The sequence below is a fragment of the Mus caroli genome, chromosome 9 (genome assembly GCF_900094665.2).
Source record: "Mus caroli chromosome 9, CAROLI_EIJ_v1.1, whole genome shotgun sequence".
Classification (NCBI taxonomy): Eukaryota; Metazoa; Chordata; class Mammalia; order Rodentia; family Muridae; genus Mus; species Mus caroli.
Window position 1 is genome coordinate 91,604,879 of NC_034578.1, and position 10,681 is coordinate 91,615,559.

General features: G+C 38.4%; 1 protein-coding gene across 1 annotated transcript in view; it reads left to right on the plus strand.

Annotated features, from left to right (window-relative positions):
- The window catches only part of Xrn1 (5'-3' exoribonuclease 1), a 105,202-nt gene that overhangs the window by 47,282 nt on the left and 47,239 nt on the right, over positions 1-10,681 (plus strand). The window contains exons 19-24 of the mRNA XM_029481985.1: positions 963-1,094; positions 2,202-2,364; positions 4,964-5,077; positions 6,661-6,759; positions 8,957-9,072; positions 9,656-9,802. Of these exons, the coding sequence (XP_029337845.1) occupies positions 963-1,094; positions 2,202-2,364; positions 4,964-5,077; positions 6,661-6,759; positions 8,957-9,072; positions 9,656-9,802 (771 nt within the window). The remainder of the gene's footprint in view (positions 1-962; positions 1,095-2,201; positions 2,365-4,963; positions 5,078-6,660; positions 6,760-8,956; positions 9,073-9,655; positions 9,803-10,681) is intronic.

Consider the following 10,681-nt stretch of genomic DNA (forward strand, 5'->3'; position numbering starts at 1 on the left):
ACTCTAAGCTAAGGCATGAAGATCTCTACAAATTCAAGACTAGCCCAGGATACGAGGAGGTTCAAGGCTAGCCTGTGCTACATAGCTGTCCCCTGTCTTGAAAGAAAGATGGGGGAAGAGAAGATGAAAGAGATGGGNTGAGGGGAGCTTAAAAATGAGAAAAAGAAAAACTTTTATACCTATGAATGAGTTTGGGGAAGTTTGCTAACCCATGAATGCAATATGCTTTTCCATTATTTACATCATTGATTTTTTTTAAATTAGTGCTTTATCTTTTCATTATGCAGGCAATATTTGCATCTTGTTCTGTTTATTTCTAAATATTTCATGTTATGTTCATTAAATATTTATGTTCTAAATATTTCATCTTTTCTTGGGGTNAGACAGGATCTTGCTGTGTTATGTAGGCTGGTCTCAAATTCATGGAATCAAGATATCTTCTTCCCCTTAATTCCTCAAATTGCTGGGCATCCAGGGACATACCAACATGCAAAACATAGGAAATTCCCACACATCTTTATTCTCTAGTTTTTTGTTTTTTGTCTTGGTTTGGTTTGGTTTTGGTTTTTTGAGACAGGGTTTCTCTGTTATTCTCTTAGGGATTTTTTGTTTGTTTGCTTGTTCTGTTTTGTTTTGTTTTGTTTTGTTTTTGAGACAGGGTTTCTCTGTATACCTCTGGCTGTCCTGGAACTCACTTTGTAGACCAGGCTAGCCTCGAACTCAGAAATCCGCCTGCCTCTGCCTCCCGAGTGCTGGGATTAAAGGCGTGCGCCACCACNCCCAGCGTTATTCTCTTAATTTTTATTATTGTATTTTTTTAAAAAAAAGTTTGCGTTTGCAGATTTGGGTTTTACAATTGTACCATGTAAATTTTTTTTACTCAGAACACTAACTCTGCATAAGCTCTACATTAAAGCACAAATTTAGGCTTATATAATTTTTACATTGTTTTTATTTCTAAGGTTTTACATAGAAGAACCTCCAGGAACACAGAAGGTTTATTTGGGGAAAACTGCCCCACCATCTAAAGTCATCCAACTTACAGATAAAGAACAATCGAACTGGACTAAAGAAATACAAGGAATTTCAGAACAGTGAGTTGACGTCATGAGGACGTGGTTGGTAGCTAGAGAAATGTCTCAAGAGGTTATGAGACTGGCTTCTCTTCACACAGTTGGCCTTGGTTCAGTTATCAGCACCCATGCAGCAGCTCACTCAGTCTTTAACTGTGGTCTCCACAGGCACCAGGCACACACGCAGTGCACAGACATACATGGAGGCAAAACATCCATACACATTAAATAAATACGTTTTTAAAAAGTAATATAGTTGAGCATGATGGCACACAACTTTAGTTACCACACTCCAGAAGCTGAGGCAGGAGGATTGTGAGACTGATTCACTCCTCTTAGCACAGTGTCAAATCTATGCTTCCGAGATACAGATAAAGAGGGCCAGGGCTGGAACTCTGCTCGGTCCGTANGTTCAAGGCCTGCTCAATCCCTCAAGCCATTCAAAAACAGAGAAAGATTGGAGTGTTAAAAAGTATGCAAATTTTAATTGAAAAGAAAAGAATCTGTGAGGAAGAGGTAATTATGTAAAGTTTATATCACATAGAAGTAAAACAAATGAGCCTTTGTNGTGAATTAACATACTTAAATCGTCCTCTGTCTGGTGAGTTTTTTCACTTTTCAATTTAAATTTTTCCTTACGTTTATTTTGTGTGTGTACAGCCTTCCTTGAGTGTGGAGTTCTGTGTTTTCACAGATTAATATCTTATTTAGTCACAAGTACAGTGGAGAAATGATCCATAGACTAAAATCAGTACCATCAAAGGTTCATAGGAGCAGTTCTCAACCTGGGGATCGCAACCCCTTTGCAGGTTAAGTGACCCTTTCNCAGGGGCTACCTAAGACTGTTGGAAACACAGACATATTTACATTATGATTCATAACAGTAAGGAAATTAGAGTTATGAATAGCAACGAAATGATTGTATGGTTGGGGTCAGCACAGCATGCGGAGCTAACTGTATTGAAGGGTCCCAGCATCGGGAAGGATGAGGACCACTGTGTTGAGAACTGCCGCGCATTTGTTTGCAGTGATACAGGTGTTTGGTTGTAATTGCTTTAATTGATGATTATCACCTGGACTGTATGCATACTTCTACATAGAGATCTTTCTTTTTTATTCTTCCTTTAGATACCTAAGAAGAAAGGGAATAATAATAAATGAAACATCTGCTGTTGTGTATGCTCAGTTGCTCACGGGTCGTAAATATCAAATCGGTCAGAATGGTGAAGTCCGTCTAGAAAAACAGTGGTCAAAACAGATTCTTCCTTTCCTTTATCAAACTATTGTTAAGGTAAAGTTGGCCAAGTCTCGCTTCGCTCTTAATGCATACTGTAACACCTTGTATCAAAAGTCCTGCCAGAAAGGCCTGTGTTNACACCTGTAATCCATCTGCTTGGGAGGCTGAAGTAGAAAGATTACAGGTTCAAGGGCTATCTAAGCCAGATAGTGAGTTCAAGGCCAGCCTAGGCAACTTGGCCATTTAGCACAAACATGTCTCAAAAGTTTCTTAAAGTACTACAGATACAGCTTAGAAACAGACTACTTGCCTAGCATTCATAAAGTCCTAGATGTTTGAAGACTCAGCAACAAAAGAAAAAAGACAGTTACAATAATTAATATTTATGAATATAATAATGATTTAGCAATATATAATAAAGCTTTCTTAACATAATTTATAAAATATATTATTTGGGGGCTGCCCAGATGACTCTGCAGGTCAGAATGCTTGCAGCCAAGCCAACAACCTAAATCCTTTCTCTCCAGAACAGGCCTTTAGCCCCTGGAACCCTGTGATAGAAGCTGAGAACCAGGTCCTACAAACTACCATCTGACACAAACACACTAAATGTTTCTGTTCTGGTTTGGGGTTTTTTACATTTTTTAATATTATTCTTTTTAAGGACTATTCCATGTTCCTTAAGTATGTACATGGTTTTGATTTTGTTGGATATTTTGTTGTTGTTGTTCATTTGGTTGGTTGGTTGGTTGGTTGGTTAATTTGGGATTTTGTTTCTTTTGTTTTCTGTTTTTTGAGAGAAAGTCTCTCAATTACATAGCACTGACTGTCCTGGAACTCACTATATAAAACAAGTGGTTGTGAACTCACATTGTTCCACCTGTCTCTACTTCCTCTGAGTACTGGAATTATTGCTGTGCGCCACCATGCTTGGACAATGTTGTGGTAGTTTTTAAGAACATATTTTCTAGAATAAATTTTCTAGCACATACACCCTTCATTCCTAACATGTCAACATTTTTCTTAATCCTTCAAAAATATTAGCTTAGACAGAGATGTAGTGATGAATATCTGCCGTCCTAGCACTTGGGAAATTGAAGCAAGAAGATTGTGTATTAGAGACCATTATGGGCAACATATCAAGATCCTTTCTTTAAAACAATTATCTTTTTTGCCAGAATTAAACTAATGAATATTAAAGGCTTGAGCTCTGCATAATCTCCAATATTATAAAGTGTCAGTGGAAAGTCAATGTTTGCTCTTTCATAGCTTCAGTTACCTGCATTCAACCAATGTCAAACTATTACCTGGAAAATGCCGGAGTTAAGCAATTCATACGTTTTTTTGTTTTTTGTTTTCTGTTTTTTTTTTTTTTTTTTTTTTTTTTTGGTTTTTCAAGACAGGGTTTCTCTGTGTAGCCCTGACTGTCCTGGAAATCACTCTGTAAGACCAGGCTGGCCTCATACGCCCCGCATACATTTTTAAATGGTCACCATTCTGAATATTGGAAGGAATCTTTCATTCTCCCTCAGCTGGAACTCCTCTTACTCCAGTGCATCCTTGCTGTATGGGCTGCCTGCTACTGAGTAGTAGCTCAGCACCAGCTCAGCTGTCATGGTACCATGGTACATGGGAACATTTATTTTAGTAAATGACTCCAAAGTGCAAGGGTAGTGGTACTGGCAATTAAATATGCTTCCTTCAAATGAAAAGATGAAACTTTTCCCCGTATGCTGAGGGTGGTCTGATTACAGGTTATAAGAATGATTCTCCCAGCCGGGCGTGGTGGCCCACGCCTTTGATCCCAGCACTTGGGAGGCAGAGGCAGGCTGATTTCTGAGTTCAAGGACAGCCAGGGCTACACAGATAGACCCTGTCTTGTAAAAAAAAAAAAAAAAAAAAAAGAAGAATGATTCTCCCATACATGAAGTTGTGAAGGGAAGTTGTAATTTCACTGTTACTGCTGCACTTCAAGCTTGGAGCATACGCCCATATCTCATAACTTAGTTATTCAGCACATTTCATCATGGAGGCNTCACATAAAGGGAAGAAGTGACTACAGTGCAAACCCTGAAAAGAAGAGGCCACATTCAGAGTCTCTTATTGCTGTTATCTCTCACTGTTATCCAGTATATAGAGGAAAGTGTCATAGACGGATATGTATAAAAAAGGAATTTGTAGGCTTTGGTACTGACAGTGGTTTCAGACATACACTGTGGAAGGGACTTGAAATCTAACCCTATCCCTTGGATAAATACTGCTGTATTTCTAACCCTGTAATTTTTGTTTCTCTCTTAATAAGCTATAGTGTAGTAGTTAAGAGCACAGGTTGTCTGAGATAGCTTCTTTGCTATGTGACCTTGGACAAGGTTCATCCCTTTTTTGACAGTTTTGGCAAATGAAGTTAATGATGAGTGTCTGCTCCCTTGGTTAGGGAAGAAGTAAATGAGCGAGATAAATGTATGAAGTGTCTAGAAGAGAGCACACTGTAACCAGTCACTGTGTCTTCATCCTTGGTATTATTCTATAGAAAATCTTTATATTTGACATTTGCTGACATTTCAGATTTAATTCCAAAAGAAAAAAAAAGATGATATGCACGTTTTATAAATACTAGCTGTGATGATTGACTCTTATATTTCATTTTATATAGGACATCCGAGCTTTTGACTCTCGTTTCTCCAATATCAAAACATTGGATGACTTGTTTCCACCGAGAAGTATGGTCTTTATGCTTGGAACTCCTTATTATGGCTGCACTGGAGAAGTTAGTTTCAATTTTTTATTAACTTTTTTCTTCTTTCAAGTTAATACAGTTCTTGCATCGAAAGTGCAAAATAAAATGTAATGCTAAGCGGGAAACATAAATAATTCACTCTAGTAACTTAAAAACACAGCATTTAGCTGTAGTGACGAGCTAGTGATCAGGAGGTGAGATAAAGAATTCAAAGTCTGGTATTTTTTAATACACTTGTTTATTAGGTTATATCTGAAGCAATTATAAAGTTATTGTTAGGAAGCTTTAGATACAGGGTAATGAATTTTTAATAACCCCACTCTTCCCACTGAAAAAAATAAGAGTCTGTTGGGGGCATAATGGAGGTAGTTAGGAATTCTGAAGCATACGAGCTTATGCACACATGTTTGTGTGTGCCATACACATATTTTTCAAAAGCATAAGCAGACGCTCTGGTATTAGTGAACACACGAGATACCCAGATCTTGACCTCTAAGACCATAACATTCTCTAAAAACTGCACTTCTTCTCAATAAAGTACCTACCTGATGGTAAGTCTCAGACCAGGATGGCACAAAATGAGCTTGCTACATCTGATGCCAGGAAGTAAAAAGTGCAAAAAGAATGAAAGGGCCGAGTCAGTGAGCATGGGAGGGAGGCAAAGGGGCTCCTGTGGCCACATCCTAATAGCTCAAGTAGCAGAATAACTAAGTGCACTAACAAATTAGAAGTTAGTGAAGCAAATCAAGAATTCACCATTGCATAGTAATAATAAAAGGATAAAACAAGAAAGCTTCTATTGTGGATATTGATCAGTGGTGAAGCACCTACCTAGCATGGACAAGTCCCTGGGTTTGATCTCCAGACCACAAACATAACATATAGAAAGGGGCCGAAAAGATGGCTCACCGGTTAAGAGCACTGACTGCTCTTCCAGAGTTCCTGAATTCAATTCTCATCAACCACTTGGTGGCTCACAACCATCTCTAATGAGATCTGATGCCTTCTGCTGTGTCTGAAGACAGCTACAATGTACTCATATAAATAAAATAAATCTTTAAAAAAATATACATATATATATATGCTAAAATACAGATAAAGGAAATGATGTCTTTAAGGTGTCCTCAGAGCATGATTGGTCCTGGGGATTGTAGTANATGTTTATAACCCCAGCACTCAGGAGGCTGAAGCAGTGGGTTACCAAGTTTGAGACCAACCTAAATGAGTTCGATGCTAAGCGAAACTAATAGTAATAGTTGTTATTGTTTTTCCATGCATGTAAATATGCACGTGGTATAAAAATATTAAAGACACATCCTTTATGGTATTAAAGATGGTGAATCAAGGTAAATGTTTTCAAATATTATTTGCAGCATTTTGTTAANTTGATGTTATCTACAGGGAAGTGAATTTTTAGATGTGATTAATATCTATTAAAGCAAATATAAAATGACTGACTCAATCAATCTTAATTCTTGTTATAAATTTCAAGAAAATTTCCATGTCTAATTTTATTGTTGTGTTCTATTTTAGAAGAGTAAAATTCAGATAAGGAGAAACATAAATGAATGTAATAACAGAGATTAAAACAGTGTGGTTTCCTCCACCCCCAGGTTCAGGAGTCAGGAGATGTGATTACAGAAGGGAGAATCCGTGTGGTTTTCAGCATTCCTTGTGAACCAAATCTTGATGCTTTAATACAGAATCAGCATGTAAGTACAATAGCTGCTGTGGTTGAAAATACACTTCTTTAATACTAGGATATTTTTCTCCTTCCTTAAAATGAATTTCCGTACTTTAAGAATAAGTGTAATGGGCTAAGGAGATAGTTGAGTTAGTAAAATATTTTTAATGAAGCATGTCCCTAGTTCATGCCCCCAGTATCCCCAGTTCATGTCCCNTTGGATGAGAGCTGAGCTTAACGTCAGTAATAGAAGACGAGTCCCTGGAGCTAACTTTGCCAGCCAGCTGAACCTAATTGATGAGTGCCAGGCCTAGTGAGAGATCCTGCCTCACAAGAGAAAAAACTCAAGTAGATGGCTTCTGAAGAATGATACCAAGTTTATTCTCCACACATGCATTGTGATATGCATGCCCACTGATAAACGTACACATACTGAAAGTGTAAGGGAAAAGTATAAATTCATATAGATCTATTCATAACAACCTAGCATAGCATGTGTAAGTACCCCAGTTTAATCCCTAGCATTGAAACTAGGAACTGAACCTATAAGCCAGACTCAATTAAATGTCCTTTATAAGAGTTACCTTGGTCTTGGAGTCTGTTCACAGCAGTAAGACAGAAGTTGGTACCAGGGCTAGGGTACTGCTATGATAGGCCTGACCATNCCTTTGTTTGGAGGAATATTGATTTTGTGAATTTGTATTTGCAGAACAGTGGAATGCTTTAACTGGGGCTGGCTTATAGATTCAGAGTTTCAGTCTGTATCATCAAGGTTAGATAGAGCATGGCAATGTCCAGGCAGATGGGGCTGAGGAGCTGAGAGTTCCACCTCTTCCTCCAAAGGCAGCTAAGACTGGCTTCCAGGCAGCTAGGAGGAGGGTTTCAAAGCCCATGCCCACAGTGACACACCTACTCCAACAGGGCCACACCTTGTAATAGTGCCACTCCTTGGGCCAAGCATATACAAACCAACACATTCATCCAGATCAGTATCTTTACTAAATCTGATGATACTCTTGTTGAACAGCCATGTTCTTTGTGTCTCTCTAACCATTGAGACAGTATTTTAAGTAATCAAGGCTGGCTTACATCGCTGAGTAGCCAAGGATAATTTTGAACTCCTGATCCTCCTTCCCTTATCTTGATCCAAGTATTAGGGTTATAAACATGTACCACTGCATTTGGCTACTGCCATTTATATATTTTTAATAGTAATTTAATATTCTAGCCTACCAAAAATGATTACCCATTAAGCATCACTATAGATACATATAATCAGTAAAATAATGGTAGCTGGTTTAATCACTTACCAGTCCCAAGACATTGATGTTATGTGGCAAAAATATTTCTCCATTCAGCTATGATCATAAAGTAAGAATATAAACTGTTGGGGCTGGGAGTGTAGCTCATTTGGTAGAGTTCTTGCTTAGCATACATGAGGCTCCTTGGGTTCAGCCTTCAGCACTGTATGAACAGGTTTAGTGGCCTAAGCCTACAATCCTAGAATTTAAGAGGTGGAGGATCAGAGGTTCAAGATTATCCTCAAGCACAAAGCAAGTTCAAGGCCAATCTGAGCTACATGAAACAGTTTCATTCATATATATACATTTTATAAGCTATCCNTATAACTTACAAAGTATTAGAATATAAATAAAAATTAGTGTCTTGCCAGGCATGATGGCGCATGCCTTTGATCCCAGCACTTGGGAGGCAGAGGCGGGCAGATTTCTGAGTTCGAGGCCAACCTGGTCTACAGAATGAGTTCCCAGGACAGCCAGGGCTACACAGAGAAGAGAAGCCCTGTCTCGAAAAACCAAAAAAAAAAAAAAATAGCATTAGTGGAAACGATTATTTACATTCACACTTTTTAATTTTCCTCACAACTGTTTTTTGATGATGCACTTGTGTTTGACTTCAGTATGTATAGTAATTTTTGAAGCCTTGTTTTTCTTCAAGGTACTTGCTACCCCTGTTTAGAATATGAAAATTAGTTTTAAAAAGGTTATGTGAAGAATTCTGTGTTTGGTACTTACAGAATTTATTAATTGAGACAGATTTATAGATTGCTTNCTNGTCCTTCGTTTGTAATAGAAGGAGGAGGGCTTTCAGATCCTGGGGTGGGGGGCAGTGGTGTCTTAACTAGCTGCAGATCTCAAAGGTAACCAAGCAGTACTTAATGTAAACATGTATTTCTATAATTGACCTCTTTATTTTTATATTTAAAGAAATACTCTATAAAGTACAACCCAGGATATGTGTTGGCCGGTCGCCTTGGAGTGAGTGGATACCTTGTTTCAAGGTTTACAGGAAGTATTTTTATTGGAAGAGGATCTAGGAGAAAGTAAGTTTGTGTTAGGGATATTTGCTTAAAGTGGCAGAAAAATTAAATGATAGAGATTAAATGCTTACTATCTCGGTATTGATTTTTTTCCAATTAATGACTGTGGACTAAGTTGCCCATGAATTCCTCCAGCTGTGTGCTTTACATGAACAGCTTACTTTTTAGATGTTTTCAAAGACAGTTTGTATTTTTAGCAGCTAACCTTGAAAAAAGGTATCAGAGGGTGTGTGTGAGCCTCAGTAATATATTTCTGTGAGTTTTGTTAATTTTCTTTTTTCTAATAACATAATTTATTTATATGCTTTCTTAACTTGGATTTTAAAACCTGCCCTATAATTTTTAATTACTGCTAATTAGAAGTAACCATGTAGACTAAAATGTAGAACAATCAGAACTGAGCTTTTCTAAGACTTGGAAGCAAATGTTGGGTTTGGTGGTAGCTAAGTGGTGTAGTGCTTGTCTGGCATGTGTGGGGCTTTGGACTCGTCCCTAGCACTGTACCAAAAAAAAAAAAAAAAAGCATACTTTTTCATTTTTTGAACAAATTTTAAAACACTTATGTGTATATGTGATTTAAACTTAGCCCTCATGGAGACCATAAAGCAAATGTGGGTTTAAATCTCAAATTCAACAAGAAAAATGAGGAAGTCCCTGGCTATACCAAGAAAGTGGGGAACGAGTGGATGTACTCATCGGCAGCAGAGCAGCTCCTCGCAGAGTACATCGAGAGGTGAGTGCCAGCGAGCGGCTCCCAGCCTGCGTGTGAGAGAGATTGTGTCCTTCATAAAATGGATAGCATCAACTAGGCATGGCGGCATACACCTCTAACCCCAGCACAGGAGCCAAAGGCAGAAGGATTGGGAATTGGAGGCCATTCTTACATAGTTAGTGAGTTTAAGGCCAGCCTGGGCTATGTCGACCCTGTCTCAAGAAGAAAAATTGTATTAATAATAATTCAGAAGTGTAGTGCCATTTTTATTAGTAAATGTTAAGTGAGTCTATACCTAGATATATAGTTAATACACCTTCTTCTGATTTACAACTTGACGTTCTCTCTACCATACGTTTCTATCCTCCTTGTCACTGAGGATCCCTGGATTGGTGTCACAGGGCCCCCATAATGAAGCACCTCCAGCGAGCTGCTCTCACCACGGCGACTTAACTGTCTCGCCATTCTAGTAAGCAGAACCAAGGTGTCAACAAGACTATAGTCCCCAGCTCTCNCTTATGCTCCTAGAACTTTGTGTATTACTTGGCTTGTAGATTGATCATTCCAGCCCTCTTATCCTCAGGTGACAATCTCTTTCCCCACCTGTCTTCATATAAGCTTTCACCTGGGTCAGCCTGTCTACATTGCTCCTTTACAGTGGTACCTGCCAGTCATACTGGATTAGAGCCTTCTAATAATTGGCTGTATTAGAACCCCATTTCCAAATAAAGTCATACTCTATATCTTTTTTAATATCATTTAAATTTGCATTAGTATATTGTGTGCGTGCACAGAGACTGCACACATACATACTGAGGGAGAGGTGTGTCCCACCATGTGGGTGTGAAAGTCAGAAGACAGCCTTGTCAAGGGAGTTCTTGCAGACCATTACATGGGTTC